We start from the raw sequence: 21,992 nt of genomic DNA, 5'->3' as shown, positions 1-21,992 counted from the left end.
TTTGATAATGCGGAAAATGGTGCCCTAATGTCATATTGCTGCTTCCCCTGCATGCTGTTTGAACTCCGGTGCCCCCCTGAGACCCCAACCGCACCAACCACCAAGGAGCAGGTTTCCACTCGGCGGGGGCAAGGCTGGTGATCCAAACTCGCCCAGCGCTGTAAAATAAATTAAAATTAATTGTTTATTAATTGTTTTAAAGTATATATATATATATATATATACATATATATACATATATATATATATATATATATATATATATATATATATATATATATATATATATATATATATATATATATATAATAAATGTGTGTTTAATTTTTTTTATAATTAATTCTATGTGTTATATTTATTAAAATGTATATTAAATAATCTGCTTTATTTTTTTAATACATTTTATTATTTAATATGTATTATTTTATTCTATTTGTATTTAAAAATCGATATTTTGTACAACTATATTTTTAGCATTGCTATTGATTTCCTCTATATTTTAGTACTTGCCTTTTTAAGTATAGGGAGTCGATATTTTTGCATTCTATATTTTTTCATCAATATTGTTTACATCTATATTTTTACATTGATAGTCTGTCATTGAACCAAAACTAATTAATCACCAAAACAATATATGGTGCCGCCAGTTGCATTTCCAAGGATGGCCATAGGCCTCTGTGCATATGTCAGATTACTAAGGCTTCAGGGTAAAACAAAAAGTTGAGATACCAGTTTCACATGCAATTGGGCACTCGGGCAGCATTCCATTATGCCACGGAAGGAACATTCCCATATCAACAATAGCAATACATTATTGCACTGCATTACCTGCTGTAGATAGTCTCCATATCCAAGCACATCATCACAGATTCATTTGTTTTTTTGAGACCTAGTCAGAATTATTGTGAATAATTAAAGACAAAAATGGTTAAAGGCAATAGCCTGATATGTGCTCTCAGTTTATTGGCATTGCTTATGTCTGTTTAAAAATAACATTTTTTTAAATATGTATTACAAAAACATTACAAAATGCACACACACCCACTGATGTCGTTTAATGTTTTTCAGATATTCAAAGATGCCCCCCTAGAATGTTAAGGCACCAGCTAGCTCACACAAAGGCGACCATCTTTGAATGGGATAAAAACCCATTTAAATATAATCACCTATGTTTTTGCTTATGTAATCTAGGGTGGCCATTGTTTAATGTGTTGGAGGCCCAGTCACAAAGATGGCATTCTTTGAGTGTGGATGAGAGCTCATGTGCATGCAAGTGTGCCCATATTTAAAGGGGCTAAACGTTTGTTTAGAAAATTGAGGCCACAAGCATTGCGTGCGTGAAAGGAGCAAATTTATAAAACATGTTTTTATTAATATATTAATATTAAAAAAAGGACAGAGTTGCATTCAGGTTCCCCCTTATTGAAGGGAACTACTTACTCAGTCAGTAACAACATCATGCATAGGTAAAATCCTCTATTTAATTTATAGAGAAAGTAATCGATAGCTAAAATGGGTTGACCCACTGGCCCATGCTATTTGCTGCATTGGGCAGAAACACAATGTAAATGACAATAAAGCAGACCAAGGGATGAAGAGAGAACTCAGAAAGCGCCTTTACGTAATTATATAATATATACATTTTTGGTACGACCGAACTGTCTTGGGGATGATTGCTTAAAAAATATTTTAAATTTGTCCCTTCAATCAGATATGCTTCTTTGATCCCTTATTTAGGGTATTTAACACTCCTAAAAATCGTTTATAAAACCTGAATATACTGTCAACGCTCAGCAGATCTTATGCTAACATTAGTAACAAGTGTCTAAGGGGCATATGTATCATCTGTTTTTTCAGTCGCAAACGCTGCAATTCGCAAAAAAGAAGCATTTGCGACAAACAAAATCGGAAAATGCGATGTATGAGTAAAATCGCATCGCAAAATTAAGTAATCGCAAGATTTGCGCAGCATTTAAGGAATCGCAAATTGCGATTCCTTAAATGCTACGTATGAAGCACCCAAGTTGTGCGATTTCTCATTAAGAAATCTCAAATTACCACCAACTTCAAGTTGGTGGTAATTTGCGATTTCTTTCACAAATGCACTTTTTGGCATTTGTAAAGGTGCCTTGTGGCGCACATACATGCCCTTAGGGCATGTATGTGCGCCATATGCACACACATGTAAATTTCAGGGATGCATCAGGGTGTCCTTATGACGCCCTTGCACCCTTGAAATTATTCTCAATTTGCGATTCTCAAATTGCGAATCGCATATTGAGAATAACTTCCTATTCATTCCTATGGGCCTCCTGGCCTATAGAAATAAATGGGAAAGTATTCCTTAATTGCAATTCGCAATTTGCTAATCGCAATTAAGGAATAATTTCCCATTCATTTCTATGGGCCAGGAGGCCCATAGGAATGAATGTGAAATGATTCTCAATTTGTGATTCTCAATTTGCTAATCGCAAATTGAGAATAATTTCAAGGGTGCAAGGGTGTCCAAAGGACACCCTGTTGCACCCCTGAAATAAGCATGGGTGCACATGTGGTGCACATACATGCCCTAAGGGCATGTATGTGCATCACATTGCACTTTGAAAAATGCAAAAATGGGCATTTTTAAAGAAATTTGCAAATTACCACCAACTTGAAGTTGGTGGTAATTTGTGATTCCTTAGGGACAATTAGCAAATTTTTTTTGCATCATACATTGCATTTAAGGAATCGCAAATTTTGCGATTCCTTACATGCAATCGCAAAATAAGGAATCGCAAATTTGCGATTCCTTATTTTGCACTGAAATTTCCTACATACATACCATTTTGCTCAAATGAGTTCGCAAACGCTGAAATTCTGCGAATTTCGTCATTTGTGAACTTATTTCAGCTTCATACATCTAGCCCATTAAGAAATAGATAAAAAATTCGATTTTTTACATACATCCCTTTTTGCAATTCTCAAATAGCGATTTCTAAAAAATCGCTATTTGGAAATCGCAAATGAGGATGTTGATACATATGGCCCTTAGTGCAGGTTATAGTGATAAATGAACTGGATCATTTATTAATGTTTGTCATGTTCTAATGTCTCAATCAAAAAAGTTCCTGGACCCTGAGAAGGGATCTGAGGCTATTCTGCCGCAGTTGCTGACTGACCTATGGTAGATAAATAATGACAGTGGAGTTGCCCTCCAATTACAACTCAACTTTAAAAAAAAAAAAATTATTTCATTTTTTACCAGAAAACCCAAAACTTGGAATAAAATCGAAAAAGCATTTTTTAGTTGAGGGGGTGATTCTTGTAGTGTTGGCCTTCTAGATCTGAAGATGCAGGTTTCTGATGTCAAGGCATAGTTTTTGCAGTTCCAGGTGTATATACTTGTCCTCCACGTTCATCCTCTTCCAGTATTCCGTCATGCTTTTCCACACTAAGTCACACAGGCCCTCAGCACTTGCTTGCTTAGCCTAAAAGCAAAAACACGATTTGAGAAAAAGACACAAACGTCTTAGTTGCACAATAGTGTGCCCTGTAAAATATTACGTCATGGGCTTTTTCCAACAATGCCTTGTGCTCTGTTGGTGTTCTGGTTACATTTATGAAGACGTGCAAATATGGATGTAGATTCACTTTCCTAGCAATAGAATACGCTGTCGTTCTTCATAATTTTCAGCTTCTAATAGAATTACTGTTTGAATAGCTGTTACTGGTTCAATGTAACATTTTTATGACAATTTCGACCAGAATGTTTGTTACTTGGGATTTTGTTGCATTTATTCCTTCGACATTTGAAACAGGAAGTGATAGCAAAGAAGGACAAGAAGTAATGTTTATATAGTTTTAGAAGTGTGGGAACGCAGGATGGTAGGAACTTTGTGAATCCTCATACTTTCGGACATTCTGGGTAAGTACCCCTAGTGGGAACCAAGCAAGTCACATCACCCTAGACTTTCTTGTTTTAGAAACTTCCTAGATTTAGTAGGTTTCCTTAGGTGGTGCCTGAGCAGTAGAGGCCGGTGGTGGGAGTGCTGCGGGGCAGTGGGGCGGGGTGGGGGTGGAGCAGGGTAGTGGGTGGTAAACTATGGAATAAGCCCCAACGGAGGTAAGTAAACAAATAAATAAAACGAAATGCATCGCATTTGGCAATGCAGCGTGCGCAATGAAATTCGTTGTATTTATTTATTTGTTTACTTACCTCTGTTCGGCCGTATGCCATAGTTTACTACCCCCCACCCTGCTCCTCTCCGCCCCACAGCACTCCCACCACTGGCCGCTACTGTCCTGAGTCTGGGTCCAAATACCAGCGGTATTCTCATTGCCAAATGGTTGAATTTTGATGGAGAAAACCTGATATCTCCGCAACTCGTTTTGGGACGACCCTTACATTTACAGGCAATTTACCCACCCATTTATGTAGGCTGTAGGTTTCTCCCTAGAGTTGGCCAGATTTGTACATGGGCCTAATGCGCAGCAGCAGAAATGAGGGGACACAGACACAGTGGAGCTCTGGTCGGACCGGAAGTCTTGAGCGACCTCCGACCATTTATTTATAGCCTTCAGACCACGCCTGGCCTGAAGGTGCAACAATGTGTGGAAGTGGTTCCGGGGCTCAGCCGAGACCTTCGGACCAGTAGAACGTTACATCCCTTCCCAAGTTAGTCTTGTTTCTCCAAGTTCAGAGTTGCTCACGAATAGCACACAAAGTCCGCCATTTTCTGACTGGGCTTGGGGTTTGGCCTGAGATGGTACATGTTCCTTCCTCTCGCAGGGGTCACTGCTCGCATAGGGGATTGCGCTGGTGATACTGCAGCCGACGGAGTCGTTTCCCCTTAATGTTGTGGCTCCTGGGTGTGATCCTCGCATCGACCAGTGGGCATATTGTCCGTGTGGTTTTCGGGGCCTCTTTCAGCTGCTACTGACTCTGCGGGGATCCGCTTAAACCAGGACACATTGCGAGTTACCTCTTCTCCATTCCTCTGCGCGGTGATTGCGGTGCCTTTTGTGGTTTTGATGACCCATGGGTCGGGTTCATATGGCGTTCTGAACTTGCCACCCGGCCGTCGGGTTCTCAGCAACACAGTGTCTCCTGGTGCTAGGATTCGACTACATGTTCTCCTCTTTTTAGTTCGCTCTGTTGTTATTCACCCTCCTCCTCCTTTGGGTCTCCTCTGGCTTGTATGGCTCTGCTGTCCAACCATCGGTCATCGGGAGACTGTCTTGTCGATTTCCTGCAAACCTCAGTGACCACGGTGTTCTTTGTGTTGTGCTGTGGGGCGTACTTCTGTATTCCCCAAGGAAATGTTGCAACGCTTTCTCTGGGTCACTTTCCTCTATTCCGGCTATTCTCAATACCTTGTTAATGGTCCGCATGAACCTCTCGGCTTCACCATTCGCCTGCGGCCACTGTGGTGTTATGCGATGATGTTTGATTCCTAAGCTATTCAAAAAGTCATGAAATTCGCCTCCCTGAAATGGGGGCCCATTATCTGTTTTGAGTATCTGGGGGCGACCAAACATGGCGAACACTTTGTCTAGAATGGGCTGGACATTCCTGAAGCTGGTGGATTCCGCTAGCTCCACAATAGGATACTTAGAAAATGAGTCTATGAGCACGACTGTTGTACGCCCATCAGGGAAACTGCCAAAATCCATGCTAACCCAGGACCAAGGTGTTGGGGCATGTTCCTCGGTGACGATGGGTGCTGGAGTTTCATGATTGCTGGTGAGTTGGCATGCTCGGCAATTCTTTACTAATGTGTCAATACTGACATCCATCTCTGGGAACCACACCTTTTCCCTCATTCGACTTTTCATCCGTTGTATCCCTTGGTGCCCCGCATGCGCCAATGTGGTGGCGTGCTCTTGCAGACTTAGGGGTATTACTATTCGGCGTCCTCTGAGGACCAGTCCATTTTCAGCCATACTGAGTTCGTTGTGGATTTTCCATATGTGTCCTATTCTTGTGCGATCTACTTCTGACCAGTCATGGTTGTCTTTCAAAAATCCCTGCCATGTTCCAGTCTGGATGGTGTTTGTCACTTTCTGTAGCACCTTGTCTTGACGGTAATGTTCTAATATCAATGGGATTGACATGGCTTGAGGGCACGCACTCTGTGCCAGAAGGTTGATTTCTTCCTCAAACAAAGTTTCTTCCTCCTCTGACTCCGTGGTCTCTGCTGCCGGATGACGGGATAGGAAGTCTGCTAGATTTTTCTCGCCTGGCCGGTAGACAAGGTCCATGTGGTACTGTTGTATTTGAATTGCCCACCTCTCAATTCTGGGAGGTGGATGTGGGGCTGTTCCTCTGAATAGGGGTATCAGCGGCTGATGGTCGGTGACTAGTCGGAATGGGCACCCTGCTACATATAAGTGGAAATGGTTGCAGGCCCATTTTACTGCTAGCGCCTCTCTCTCGATTTGTGAGTATCGAGCTTCGGTGGCTGTTAGCGCTTTGCTGGCAAATGCTAAGGGTGTCCATACTCCCGGCTCTGCTTCTTGTGTGAGTAGTGCTCCAAGCCCCACTGGGCTGGCATCGACCAGGATCTCAGTTTTTCTGGCTGTGTCAAGAGTCGTGGTGTCTAACAGCGCTGCCTTGATCTTTGCAAATGCTTGCTCCTCTTCGGAGCCCCATTTCCACTGTGCATCTTTTTTTGTTAGGGCACGGAGTGGCTCTGCGATTGTTGCTAGGCCAGGAATGAAACGTGCACAGTACTGCGCCATCCCTAGGAAGCTCCTCACCTCTGACGCTGTCAATGGGGCTGGCGCATGCTTGATGGCATGTGACTTGCGTGGATCTACTTTCACTCCATTGCTATCGAAGATGTAACCAAAGAATTCCACCGTCTTTTGGAAGAATTTGCACTTTTCTCGGTGAAGTGTGACACCATGCTCCGAGAGTCGCTTCAGTGTTGCACGTAGCCTCTGGTGGTGTTCCTCGCTGGTTTTTGAATGAATGAGGATGTCGTCGCTGACATTTAGTACCCCTTGCAATCCGGACAGCACTTCTTTGATCGTGTTCTGAAAGATTTCGGCAGCTGACGAGATGCCAAAATTCAAACGCTTATATCTTCGCAAACCAAGGTGCGTGGAGAATGTCGTTATATACCTGCTTTCTTCCGCTAGTCGGAGTTGGTGGTATCCGGCGTTAAGATCGAGTTTAGAGAACCACTGTGCTCCGTTGAGGTCTGCTAAGATGTCATCTACTGTCGGTGTGAGGTGTCGTTCTCGTTTGATTGCCTTGTTGGGCATGCGCATGTCTATGCAGATGCGGATCTTTCCCGGTTGACGGGGTTTTTCGGCGATCACCATAGGTGAAACCCACGGGGTGGGGCCAGTGACTTTTTCTATCACGTCTTGTTGTTCTAGCTTCTCTAGCTCGTCTTCCACTGCCGTTCTGAGATGGAACGGTATTCTTCTGTGCCGGAGAGCAATGGGCTGTATTGTTTTGTCGATGTGTAATTTTATTGGCGGCCTCTTGATCATGCCTAATCCTTGGAATAGGGTTGGGAATTGTAGCAGTAGTTCGTCAACCTGGATGCTCTTGACAGCGTTGGCGAACGCGATTAGCTGTAAGTCTTCTGCCGTGTGGCTGCCGACGAGGAGGTCTGCTTCTCTGTCTACCACGTGGAACGTTGTGGTGACCTCGTGTTCTTCTGCTTTTACTTGGACCACCATTTTGCCTCGCAGTGGAAGGGGCTCTTTCCCGCCATATGTGAATATGCGGACCTTGGATGGAACCAATTTTGGCTTTGGGTTTAGACTCTTGTACTGCTGAATTCCCATGACGTTTACTGTTGCACCGGTGTCAATCACTCCGACGGGCTGGGGATCCATCTATTAGGATGTTACACTTAGGTTGTGGTCTTCGCCGTCGTTTTAAATCACTCGTAAATGAGACGAAGTAACACTCGTCATCTTCGTCCTCAGATGAATCATCGAGTCTGTCGTATCGTCGGTATGGTGATCTCATGTTTCGCGGTGACTGTCCCTCTTCGATTTCTAGTTGACGGACTGCTCCGGACAGTGATTTCTTTCCTGACGGTCCTCGTCCTCTGGCTCTCCCTCGGCACACGCTGGAGAAATGATTCGGAATCCCGCAGTTTGAGCAGGTCTTTCCACGTGCAGGACTTTGTGTCCGGGTCGGCCATCTGCCTCTTCCGCCCCGTGAAGACGTGCTGATTGCGTCGACTCTCTCCGTCTTGATCGTCGCTCCAGAGCTTGTGTTGGTGTTTAGTGCTGCTTCCATTGCTGATGATCGCACATCTGACAGCTCGTGTGATCTTGCTAATAATACGATTTCTTCTAACGTGATCTTGGGTTGACGGAGGATCAGCGTTCTCAGTGGTTTGTTTCTGCATCCTTGAATGAGTTGGGCGGTGACTTCTTTTTTCTGGTCGTCCTCTGTGCACGTGCTGACGAGCTCACGCAGGCGGGCGTGGAATGCATCCATGGTTTCGCCCTCTCGTTGTCGGGACTGCCTAAACTTGAACCTTTTGTAATGTGGATTTAATTGAGGATCGAAGTGTGCATTGAGTGCTTTAACTGCTGCGTCATAGTTATCGGATTCTCCTGTGTTCGGGAGGTGCTTGAACACTTTGTATATCTCTTCTCCCCCAAAATGAAGTAGCAGGGATCGTTTCACCTCGTTATCCTTCTCTCTCGTGGCTATGAAATAATTGTTTAATCTCCCTAGCCATACAGCCCACCTGGGCGTGGCAGTTGAAGGGTCTGCTAGTCCACTGAAGGGTGGCAATGCCTGCACTTGCGCGTGTGCGGAGTGTTGAACATGCGCTCCTACTAGTGGTGCTGGTGCTGCTACTTGTTGTTGGGGTGGAGGCTGCGCTGCAGCAGCTTGTTGTGGCATTGCATTGTTATCCTGTGTGTTGGACATTTGATTGGCAATGTGCGGTGTTGTACACTGTATTGAAGTACCACCTGTTTAGGCTTTGCCAAAGCTTGTTGGCTTGATGGGGTTTGAGCTTTTCTTTGCGTTGTCCCTTGAACCGTTGTGCTTTGCCCTTGCTCTCTGACTTGCATGCGTCTGATCGTATCTTTGTGTTGTCTTCTGTCTCGGTATTGGGTTTTGCCAATGCTTGTTTTTTTCCTCTTTTTCCTAACTATCCCCGGCTGGGGCCTGGTGTGTGGACGCGACCTTCCCCCGCCTGTCGTAGGCTCTGCCGATGCTTTCCTTGCTTGCTGGGCAGGCGCTGTGACTCTCGCGCGGCCTCCGCGTGTGTTCTGCTTTCGGAGACGTCGTAATCAAATATTGAATGGGAACCCCAACTTCAGTTTTACAAATCACAACTCAGCATCTGGGGACATTTAAAAATGCACAGATTTCCATCATAACCATTTTCCGTTCATGAGATTTTATCATAGGAATTGAAGCATAACTTCTCCACACTGAACAATCGTTATAGGCTCCAGCTAAGTTGTTGTTTCTGGATAGCACATGTTTTTAGACAATTAACAAACACTATATATTCCTGTGACAAGAAGGTTCTGATGCAAGTAATGGTATAATTCATAAGCTATTTCATTGTTCCCATATTTTTTCATTTATTTTTTACTTCAATGACTAGTTTCTTTTAGTAAACTATGAGTGAACTACACAAATGCCCCATGCTGAATTCAGAGTATTGCTTAGTTCTCACAAATGTATAGCTCCCTGGGTTCACCGATGGGGTTCACACCTATTTCAAACACAAACTGCAAGTAGGTTGAAACCACATAAAATAGGCAAAAGGACGCCCACTTAGAGAAATGCCAAAACGTTGTATTTTTTACAACTCTGCTTGTCCCTAAAAGCTGGTAAGGTGGCTATCTTAGCTAAGTAAACCGTTTGTTGACGCCATTTTTAGTAAGAAAAAAATACACTTTCTTGTGCAGCACGTTTCCAATTCAAAAGAAGCATTTGCAATGCAATAGGTCTTGCATTTACGCGAGTTTGAGCAATTGACATGCAAATAACAATACCTTTTTTTTGTTTTCGTTTTTAATACATAAATAAAAAGCATTGTCATTTACAATGCCAATAGCTTAAACTTGTGTAAATGCGAGACCTATTGCTTTGCAAATGCTTGTGTAAAAGTAGGCAGTGGTCTGTGTGACCACTGACTGCTCTTAAAAAATATTTTTGCATACATTCACAAAGGTGAAGGGGTCCCCTGGGAATCCTTCCCATTTGCAGTGGCTTACCACCTACTTCAAGGTGGTACACTGCAAGTGCATTGTCGCAAGTGCAAGTTGCTATTAGGAAGGGACGCCCCTTGGCACGCCCCTTCCTAATAGAGAGTCGCTAACCCTATTTTGCGAGTCGGTGATAGGTTACTGACTCTCAAAAGAAGGTTTGTACATGGGGCAGACATATTTTGCGGTCGCAAAAGGACCGATTTCCTGTTTGCGACCGCAAAAAAAGGTTGTAGATCTTGCCCCTAGTCCCTAACCCATCTCATGTGAGTGAGCCTTCTCTGCTCACCCACAGTTGCCGAAGGAGAGCCAAGGTAGCCACGAAAGCTTTTGCTAGCCATGTCAGGCAACAGTTATCATGTGTTTGTGAGAGCGATGAGAAGCGGCTGCAAATGGATTGTACAAGACGCATTGATGCTTCAAATACTCCTAAACTTCTGTGGGCCCTAAAACAGCATGACAAAGGGCTCTCACTTTCAGAAGTGTTAATGCACAGTCTCACTGGCTGAATGCAAGAGCAAACACATACCCCTACTGTCTGACACAGGCTACTTATAATATATTAATATGTGGGGGTGCACACCTAATTGTACTCCTGCTTAGTCTAAAAAAAAATAAAATAAGGGGTGCTGCAACGTACAAGAGCTGTCACCTCTTGTTAGTAGTAATATCTGGTTATAACAAGCATCAAGGCTTGACTTAGTTGCGCACACTTCACCTAGTGTACTGACACCAATTTTTAATCCAGTTTTGATCAGTATATAACAATGTTTATTTTCGTTTTTTCATCAAATATATTTTTTAACACAAAGACAATTTTTCAACATTGTACTTTACATTCCCAATGTGTCAATGAATTGATCATACAATCATTGTCAATTTTCAATTCTATGTACAAAAACAAAATAAATATTAAGAGACATTTTCGCAATCTCATTTGCTGTTCAATGTTGGCGCTCAATGCATTTCGGAACTGAATGCAGTTCCTTCTTCAGGGGCTAATCTTCCTCTATAGTAAGCGAGCATCATCATCCAGTGTGCCTGTATAAAAAACTCAACCTCTTCTTGCAAGCACCATAAGCTCCAGCTTTGTCCCCTTGGCAACATCTTGAAGACAGTATAAACCAAGCGCGTCTACCCGACTTCCGTGTTTTCCCTTGGCTACTGCGAGCGGGCACTGACACACAACCAGCCTGCATACCGACACTGACATACGTACACAAACACATCTGTATACGAGCACAGACACACGCACACAAACACATCTATCTACAGACACACACACACAAAAAACATCTGTATCCATACACATGCACACAAACACATCTGTATACGGACACAGACACGCTCACATGGATTGACAGTCACGCACACATGCAGACATCAACACGTTCACTCTGACATTTAAGCATATCTGCACCACTTCCAAACCAGCGTCCATGGACAATCATATCTAAAATCTGACAGATACGTGCCGAAAAACACACGTAGAAACAAAGCACTCCTTGATGCTGATACCTAGACCAAAACACGTGTGCACAGTCACTGAGAATCACAGTGTCCGAAAGACACACACACTCATCTGCACACGTACACACACACATCTTTTTGGACACAGACACTCACACAACTCCACGCACTGACACACCACAAAGTGCTCATAGGGTACACAGAAACACACAGAAACACACACAGAAACACACATTGACAGACATTCCCTAGCACGGACAGGCATCTGCTGCCTGTCACACTTCTGTTCACATACATGTGCACAGTCGGCGTGCAGACACGTGTACTAACATTCAGGCTGCGTGGTGTCTGCTCTCTGTCGGCATCTATGCTAGAGAGGGCTGCTCCCTGAAAGGTGCAGCCAGCGATCCCCCCACTGCAAGTACTGCACAGAGGCTCCTGTGAAGGAGGCGCGTGCGCACATCTCAGGGGAGCCCTCGAGCACTGGGCACCCATGGGTGCTCTCCCAGCCCTGCCTCTGTGCCTCCTCCAGAGTACCTCCGTGCACCCCGTAGCCAAGAGGAGGGACTTCGGGGTGCAGGCAGGTGAGTGCTGCTGCCCCTAGAATCCTCGGACATTCCGCGACATGTGCAATGTAAAAGGACCAGGCGAAGGGAGTTCGCGTGCGAGGAAGTGCACCCCAGTCAGTGTACCATGGAATGTGCGGGGTAGTATGTGTGCAGGAAAACTGCACGCAATCTCAGAGTGTAGAAAACTGCACAGAAATGGGTGTTTGTTAATACCACAGCAGTAAGTGTATGAGTGAGTGTCAGGAGTGTAAGGGGATTGTAATACACTACATTAAGTGTGTCATACTATGAGGGATGTTTATCAGTGCATGGGGTGTACCTGCCCTCAGAAGCAGTACATTTATAAGAAACTGTAAAGCAATGGGGAAAGGAGTTGGCCTAACGGCTAGGGCGGTCAACCTCGAATTTGGATAACTGGGTTTGAGTCTTGGCAATCCTGTGATTCTGGGCAAATCACTTAATCTTCCTAACAAACAAGCTGTCGCCATTGCGTGAATGGGAAAAAAGGGCTTACAGACTAAATGAAGGAGGCCGCAAGTAAAAGATCCAGTCCTGATGAGCGGCCACAAAAGGAGACAGGGCGGTAACAAGGAGAAACTAAGAAGCCTCATTAACAATCGGAAGCCAGCGTTTACCATGGACGAAGATACCAGCCAATGAAAAATATGGGTGGGGCTTCCACTCCACTGCTAAAACATACCCTAATACAATATGCCTCGAAAAGCGAGGAGCGCATACGCTGCAACGCTAGGCTCGACCTAAAAAGTGCTATATTTGCCTATTTTTTATATCAAGCCCTTTTCAACGTCAGGCTGTCCAGTTCAAGTGTAGCCCTACTTCTGAGTTCACATGTTGTCTCTGTTTCACTGACCCTGTGTGTTCATTTCCTATTCCAGTGTTTCTCTGTCTGGGTACCTGAATGTTCTTATCTCTGTGCCTGTGTCTTGCTGTCCTGGTACACAAATATCCTTGTTTCAGTGTCTGAGTTTCCCCGTTGCAATGCCCATGTTTCCTGCCCCTGCATTTCTATTTACTTACAGACTTAGTGCCCTTGTCTCACTGTCTTGCAGTCAGTGTTTCTCTACTATAGTGGTAGTGTTTCCTTTGTCATTATATGTGTTTCCCTGTGTCCATGTTTACCCGTTCATTTTTTAGGTATGAACTAGATGTTTGTTTCCCACACTCAGTCTCCCCGTCTCCATATCCAGTGTCCGTGCTTCCCTCTCCCAGAGTGTTTTTTCCTTACTCTGTTGACCTTGTTTCCCACACTGGCCCTTGCTCTCTCAAATTGGGTCCCATGCCTCTCGATCCTTTGGCTCCTGGCTGATTGTACTGATGCCTGTGTCTCACTCCCCATTCTTTCCTTGTCACAGTGCATGTTTCTCTGACTCAGTGTCCTGAGATCGATATCTCCCTTTCCTAGGGTCTGTGTCTCTTAGTCCATGTGTTGATACCTCTCTGTCCTCATCTTCCTGTCCCAGGGATAATATCTTCTGCCCCAGTGGCCGTGGTTCCCTATCCAAGTGTTCATGTATCCTTTATCCAGTGTCTATTTTCAGGTGCGGACTAAGTGTGTAGTTATGAGTTTGGCCATCCGAGGACCACCAAACTCATGGTGGCTCACGGGTGGTGGTCTGGCCACTGCTGCACCTTTGGTGCGACCGCTGGGTTCCAACTTGGGTGGTCGGATGGCCATGGCACTGCTGCAACCGACTGTGGCGCGGCGATTTGAGGGCCGCAATGTGCTTGGTCGTGTCATGCTGCACCACCAAGTATATTACGACTTTCCTCGCCGCCATAGGTCTCATGAAGGTTCTTACATGGCATTGAGGAAAGAAAGAGGGCCCTACAGGGCCCCCTCTTGGCTCTCTGCAAGTGGGTGCATGCAGAGGGGCACATGTTGTGCCCCATGTGCATGCACCCCAGTTCCTGCAGGAACTGCCTTTTCCGCTCCCATTGCGGTGCCCATTTTCAGAGGCACCGCCGTGGTACGGCCAAAGAAATGCCCGGCAGACACGAGAAAACTCATAATCTGGTGGGCGGTGCATACACAGCTTTGGTGGTTTGGGAGAGGGCCGATGGTGTGGCAGGCCTGATCCCACACCACCAAAGTTCTAATCAGGCCCTTAGTGTTCATGTTTCCCTATCCGAGAGTCAGTAAGAATGCCTGTGTTTCCCCGTGCTGTTTCAATGAATCTGACATAGTACCTAAGCCAGTGTCACTAGCCCCTGTATTGGTGCCAATGTTTCCTTATAAATTTAAAGTGTTTTCTAGTGTGACACCTACAATGAGGCTCTAACTATGGGTTGCCCAAAGCTAACAACACCATTGTTTCCCCAACACTGGCATTACATTTAGCAGCCAAGGTAATTCCAGGTGTGGGGAAATTAAAGGAATTGCATGTTTTGGGGGAATACCTAGTGGGAATCAGCAGCCTGTTTTCCCCCAGTGTTTCACAAGGAGACTTTGTCTGCTTTCAACTGCCATTGCAGAGCATCCGCATAGATCATGTTTTCACGCCCAGTGCCAACCAGGTTCGCGCAAACTTAAATCCACTATGTGGTAGCATTTATTGGAACATAGAAAGTGTAGGCAGTGCCCAGAGAAGTGGAGCACTTGGAAGTAAGGAATGCTGAACTTGCTGCATTGGGGGTGTTGGCGACTAATGAGAGGAGCTAGGCAATACACTGGGAGGTGCTGAGGACATAATGAGCTATAATGCTAAATGGTCGGACTACACAGAAAGAAATATGAACTGCACTGGAAGGTGCTTAGCTGCAATAAGGCAGCACTTGGATGCACTGTGTATGGAACCGAAGTCACACACTGACACACTTTCATCTTCCTGCTAACATTGGTTGCTTGTCACAGTAGGATGGAGGCTCTGAGCTGCACTGGGAAATGCTGCATTGGGAACATATAGGTCTCTGCTTGGAGAAGCAGTGGTGACCAAAGCAGGTACTGGGACTGGATTAGTCTCAGCACATAGACTGGAGCATGTGGATTACTTGGCCTTTCTTGCAGGTCTCCATAAAAGTTTAGGGCGCCAAGCTGCATTGATAAGAGCAGTGAGTTAGTGTCGATCGCTTGGCTGCCCTGGATGGTATTGGTTTTACTGGGAGCTGCCTTCAGTGCGCTAGCCATGATCAGTGGATATTATGTACTTGGAGCTAGTGCAGTGGGGCCCATACAGGGCATGTAAAATAAGGTCATGGGACTAGGGTTCAGTTTATGTCACTGTCAATAGGGCCAAATTCAGTAAACTAAATAACCGATGGGGTGGGTGATGAAGACACTCTAAATTCTTTCAAATAGGATGGTTTTTAAGAACCTAAGGCTCACTGTTTACTTAATTAAATTTAGTGAAGACATTTTAAAAACTGGATATGTTGGTCTGAACACAAATTACTTTGCACAAAGCAGAAAATATCTTAATGGGCAGTAAACTGCTTTTGCAAAACATAATGGAGCCTATTCACAATGGTAAATGTAAGTGGGTGAACATATTTACCTTATCTAAACCTGCCAGGAATTTACAAAGGGATTTCTGGCAGGTGTTTGTGAATTTACTAAAGCAGGGGTTACCATGGACGTTTGGGAACACTAAGAAACACCTATGTTTGCAGGCATTCCCTTTTTTTTTTTGTAATATAATCAGATTAGGATTTAAAGTTGTAACAAGGTATGAAGTTGAACGTTTCTTTACTATATCAAGTGGAAGGTTGAACCAAAGGAAGGATTTAAAACAGAACTATGTCAAAACTTAGGATCTGCTCTATGAATGTAGGAGGTCTAAATGATTGGGAAAAAAGGGGAAGATTAGAGGAATTTCTTAAATTTACACGCACAGATATCATGTGCATACAGGAGACCCATTTGCCATGGGAGAAAAGGCATTGGTTAAATATAAAGGGATTTGAGATTCTATCCTGCTCCTCCCAAACGTCTACTATTAGGGGGGTCGCTATCATTGGCAAGATCGGTCTGGGGGGAGCTAAACGATTCAAGACTGACACCATGGGGCGGTGGGCACTATGCGAAATGAATTCTGGTATTACTATATGTAGTATCCTTACCATTATACGCACGCGTTACCCTCCACCACACCTCAAAGCCGTAACCCTTCCAAGCCCCCCTCCAATCCCAAGACTCGGACCTTCCGTTGCCTTTATCTGAATACCAGATCCCTGGTCAAACACCAACTAGACATCTTTCTACTACTCAAGTCTGACAGACCAGACATACTATTTGTCTCCGAAACATGGCTCACCGCAGACTCCTTACCAGATATCCTTACTGCCCTACCAGCCGACTACTACATCCTGTCTGCAAACAGAAAAACAGGAAAATCTGGAGGCGGCGTCGCCGCCATCATCCACAAAGACCACACGTTCACTACTTTACCCTCTTTAGACTTATCAGAAACTGAAAACCTAGTCATCAAATTTGACACTAATATAGGAACCATGGTACTTGCACTGATTTATCGTCCGCCCACATCAATGCCCTCCTTCCCAGTCTCCCTGACTGAGCAATTGGCCACCTTAGTCGTTGACTACGATAAAGTCATGGTAATAGGAGATTTTAACTACTGGTATAATAGTCTGGAAGCCGGACCTCATGCTACAGAACTTTTTGAGCTCCTCTCCAATCTAAACTTCCGTCAACACGTCTCGACCCCCACCCACGAAAAAGGACATATTTTGGACCACATCTGGTCCCATAATATTTCCACTTCCAACCCCACGGCTTCACCATGCATATGGTCTGACCACCATCTGCTAAAATTCTCCCTTACCTCTCAAGGCAATTCCAAAAATCATGCGCCCTTGGGAGGGCTAGCCAGGAAATGGAGATCTTTAAACCACCATGATTTCCTATCCACCCTGACTAACTCTATCCCCCCCTCGGCCCCTGACATCGATATCAATTCAATGGATAAGGCACACACTGAATGGCTTCTATCTGCATGCAACGAACATGCTCCCTTAACCAGATTCGCCCGCGCCCGCCGCATGGACGCCCACAGGTGGTTTTCTGCCGACCTAAAAAAACAAAAATTAGAACTTCGCCAACTGGAAAGGAAATGGAGGCATGGCTACCACCAAGAAGATAGAACATACTACACGACTGCTCGTACAATTTACAAGAGCGCTATCCTATCCGCCAAAGCAGCCTTTTTCTCCGAAAAAATATCTAATGCTCAAAATAAATCAAGAGAAATCTTCAGAGTCGTAAACGATTTGTGTAACGACTCTAGAACCTCTCCCTCTCAAACACCATCCCAAATGATGTGCAACCGGCTCAATGACTTTTTTAAGGAGAAGATCGACACCATAAAAAATAGTATTCTTACCAACCATGCCATGGCTGACAACCTGGACATTAGCAGCAACCCACACACACTCCAGGAAATCCCCCCCATCGATCCACCCAAACTGCTGGAACTGATGAACCGTGTAAAATCTGGGTCCCCCAATGATCCCTGCCCTCCGCACATACTAAAGGAAGTCTATACCTCACTACCTCAAGGTATACTCCCCCTTCTGAACACATCCCTACTACAAGGAATAGTCCCCAACTCATTCAAAGACGCTACTTTAGTCCCTCTTATTAAGAAACCGGGGGCTGATCCCTCCAATCTCTCCAACTACCGCCCCATATCCCTTCTCACTTATGGCGCCAAACTGCTCGAAGCCCATGTTACCAGCTGCATATCCAATTTTATAGAAACATCCAACTACCTGGAGCCTAACCAAGCCGGGTTCCGCCAGGCACATTCCACCGAGGCCGTGATCCTCGCTGTCCAGAACACTCTAAGGACCAACGCCGACAATGGAACTCACCAAGCCCTCGTACTTCTCGACCTGTCGGCTGCGTTCGACACGGTGGATCACTCCATCTTATTACACCGTGTCGAACAAGCCGGCCTCAACGGCGCTGCCCTCGACTGGATCAAGTCCTTTCTAACGGACAGATCCCAGGCAGTAAAACTGGAGAATTTCATTGCTCCCAAACTCTCCACCTCTTGCGGTGTCCCACAGGGCTCCTCATTATCCCCCCTCCTTTTTAACTTATATCTCAAACCGCTACTGCACTCCCTGAAACACAGAAATGTCACCATTTACAACTATGCGGACGATTTGCAGCTGATATTCCCCCTCAACTCTATGGACTCTACTAAGGAATTTCAAACCACCATGCTGCACATCCAGAGCTGGATGGACCAGAACCATCTTAAGCTCAACCCTGGAAAGACCGAGCTTGTACTCCCTGGTAACAGCGCTTTAAGCTGGGGCCCCCACTTCTGGCCAGCCTCGATGGGCTCCCCTCCTTCCCCCACCCATTCAGTGAAAAGCCTCGGGGTTACTCTCTGCTCCGACCTCTCATTGAAAACCCAGGTCGGAACAGTGATCTCTTCCTGCTTTTTTCAGCTAAGAAAGATAAAAAAAATCGCCCATTTGCTGTCTCATTCTGCACTCATTCAGGTGATAATCGCCTTGGTCCTTTCACGTCTGGACTTTTCCAACTCTATCTACTTGGGCCTTCCTCTCACCCTCGTTAAACGCATGCAGATTGCTCAAAGTCAAGCGGCTAGATTAATATTTAAGAGCAACCGCAGGAAGTCGGCCAAACCCCTACTAGCCTCCCTCCACTGGCTCCCCATAGCCCAACGGATCACCTTTAAGGTAGGCTGCATAACCTTCAAAGCCTGTCACGGCAAAAGCCCCAAGTTCGTCAACCATCTCATAAATAAATACGAACCGACCCGGGATCTTCGCTCTGCCCATCTGTCCCTTCTCTCGCTACCCATGTACAAAAAGAAACGCCTAGGTGGATCTCGCTTCGCCTACCTCGCCCCCAAAATCTGGAACTCCTTTCCCCTGTCTATTCGGAACTGCACTAAGCTAGTAGAATTCAGGAGAGCCTTGAAGACCTGGCTATTCAAACAAGCGCACGGTTAGAGCATTGTCACCTCTGCCTCATCAGTCACCTTCTGTCTCTCAGCGCCATGAAACCTCTGGGTGACCGTGCGCTTAACAAATTCCGAATAAGATAAGATAAGATAAGTATATACGGGGCTAACAGTGACGACCCTGTCATCTTCAATCATATCGAGAAGGAGCTAGCATGCTGGCCAGCACCCATAGTGGTCTGCGGGGATTTTAATATCTCTGCAGATTTCGAAGGTGGAATAGGATACAACTGGCGTAAACCCCGGGTATATCGGGCAGTACGCTCAATGTCTGGGGTAGTATTGAATCAGGGAATGCAGGCTTTACATATTTGTCGCATCCATTTAAGAAATATTCCAAGCTGGATTACTTTATGATTACCACCACTGAGATTAGCACAGTAGAAATCCGCAAATTACCTATGCTGATATCAGACCATAATCCATTGTTATTACCAATAGCTTCGAATAGACCAGCTAAACTACTGAGACCATGGACTTTTGACAAGAAGCTCTTAACAGATAGCACATACATAGCATACATGAAGAACTGGTCACAGGCCTTTTTTGATGTTAATAGCTACAGCGCATCGCGAAACTCTGTTTGGGACAGCTATAAAGCTGCCCTAAGGGGAGAAACCAGCAGCTACACCTCTCATAATTGGAAATGACTTAACTTAGAAAGAGAGCAATTAATGAATAAATTAACAGCAGCGGAGGAACAGCATAGGAAAGATATATTTGAGAGAAGGCAGGACACCATAAGCCTAGAAAGAGTGAGCACTATCAAAGCTGAGATACAAAAGCAATTAGCCGATAAAGCTGCTGCTGAGTATCAAACACAAAGAAGGAATATGTATGAGACGGGGGAACAAGCTGGGAAAGCATTGGCACTATGTATCAGACAAGCAACCTCGAAAAATATTATTTCACGCATAGAAGAGCAGGGCAGGATCTATGAGGAGCCAAAGGACATTATAGATGTCTTCAAAAGATATTATCAGATGTGGTGACAGAGGAGCCAATGGCTGAGTGGACAGGATTGGGGATCAAAGTGGCTCAGAATGATAGAGAAATATTAGAACAATCCATTACTATGGACGAACTCTCGGAGGCCATACAAGAATTAGCAGCAGGGAAGGCTGCCGGCCCCGATGGTCTACCAATTGAGCTCTACAAAAGTTTTTTTGAAGAAACATCTATACTTCTGTTAGACCTTTTCAACAGGGTTATAAATACAGGTTTAATCCCTGAGTCATGGATGAACACCAATATAGTGGTGTTCCATAAAAAGGCAAGCCCACGGAAAATCCGGGTTCATATAGACCCATATCTCTAATAAATGCGGAGAATAAATTATACGCTAAGATCTTGGCAACCCGCTTGGGACGGATCATTGGGTCACTGGTCTCTCCCTGGCAGCATGGTTTTATTCCTGGTAGGGGAACCACAGACCATATAAGACGAGCTATTATGTTGTTCGATATTCATGCTGCCGGGGAGGGAGGGGTCGCAATGATCCTCCTAGATGCGGAGAAAGCTTTTGACCGCGTCAGATGAGAATTCCTGTGGAGTGTGCTCACCGAAAGGGGGTTTGGACCAAGGTTTATGAAGGCTATTCAGGCCATGTATTCCACCCCAATGGCGAAAATTGAAATGATGGGGGAAAGGGGGACAAGGCAGGGATGCCCATGCTCACCCATTCTATTCGCACTATATATTGATCCTCTAATACGCCAAATAATCAACAACACAGCAATTAAACCGGTAGTTACGAATGGATTTCAAACAAAAATTTTGGCATATGCTGATGATCTAGCTATCATTACTACTGATCCCCAAGCAGCTATGCGAGAAGAAGTGGGTACTACGAGCGAATTTGGCGGACAATCCGGCTATCGCCTAAATGTGGGTAAGACACAGGTGCTCTGCTCCAAGAACATAAACAAGTCAGACTCCAGATTTGTTGACTCTGTGGTTTACCTGGGGATAACGATCAATGCACAACCGGAGTTTATAATTAGAGACAATTTCATCCCTCTCATGAAATCCATGAGGGAGAATCTGAAAAGAATGGACACAGAAAATTACTATGTTCCCCAAGGTGTTATATAAATTTCGGTCGATCCCCTTTAAAATAGAGGAGAAAATCATTAAAGAAATAGAATCCATCTTTATGAACTTCTTGTGGCAATACGGTAAGGTTAAAAGATCCATGAAATATATGTCCCTGCCTCAGGAAAGAGGTGGTCTGGGAATGCCAAACGTCAGATACTATCATTGGTCCTGTTTACTTACGCAGATGGCTATCTTATTCAAACCAGTGGGAAGCAGCTTAAACTGCCCAAGAAGACATAACGTGATTCCATATATCTTTGAATTACTACTTGGCAGCGAGGCTACCGGGGTATTATTAAGGAGAACAGAAAGGAAATATTATAGCAAGTCGAGACTTAAGACACTTGAAGGAATATGGGGGGTCTGGGCAGCAGCTCGGAAAGCACTGGCAATCTCTAAATATAATCACCACACCCCACTCTGGAATTCTGGTCTCTTTCCTAATTTAAGTAATGATGGGTCCTGGAGACACTGGGTGGGAAAAGGTATCCTGACACTGGGGCAAGTTATTGTTAGGGATGAGTGTAGAACTCTGGAAGAATTAAGACAAAGGTACTCCCTCCAGGGTATACAAGATTATAAATATGCTCAGGTGGTCAGCACAATCAGATCAATAAGGCCCGAATTATATTAAGGGAGAGGTGCAAGATATTGGACTATCTGAAGGTGGGTGAACCCAGAATTAATG

The 21,992-nt window shown here is 44.9% G+C and overlaps 1 protein-coding gene across 3 annotated transcripts in view; it reads right to left on the bottom strand.

Moving 5' to 3' along the window:
* Nucleotides 1-928: 928 nt before the first annotated feature.
* LOC147662653 (zona pellucida sperm-binding protein 3 receptor-like) overlaps nt 929-21,992 on the bottom strand; it is a 351,878-nt gene continuing 330,814 nt past the window's right edge. For 2 of the 3 annotated variants that reach the window (XM_086951018.1, XM_086951017.1), the window contains one exon: nt 929-3,470. In XM_086951018.1, the coding sequence (XP_086807144.1) occupies nt 3,321-3,470 (150 nt within the window). In that variant the 3' untranslated portion in view covers nt 929-3,320. The remainder of the gene's footprint in view (nt 3,471-21,992) is intronic. The other variant, XM_086951019.1, reaches the window with a different exon arrangement.

Source organism: Lissotriton vulgaris, unplaced genomic scaffold (genome assembly GCF_964263255.1).
Source record: "Lissotriton vulgaris unplaced genomic scaffold, aLisVul1.2 SCAFFOLD_1031, whole genome shotgun sequence".
NCBI lineage: Eukaryota > Metazoa > Chordata > Amphibia > Caudata > Salamandridae > Lissotriton > Lissotriton vulgaris.
Note: the sequence above shows the minus strand (reverse complement) of the source record. Positions and strands in the feature narration are given on the sequence as shown.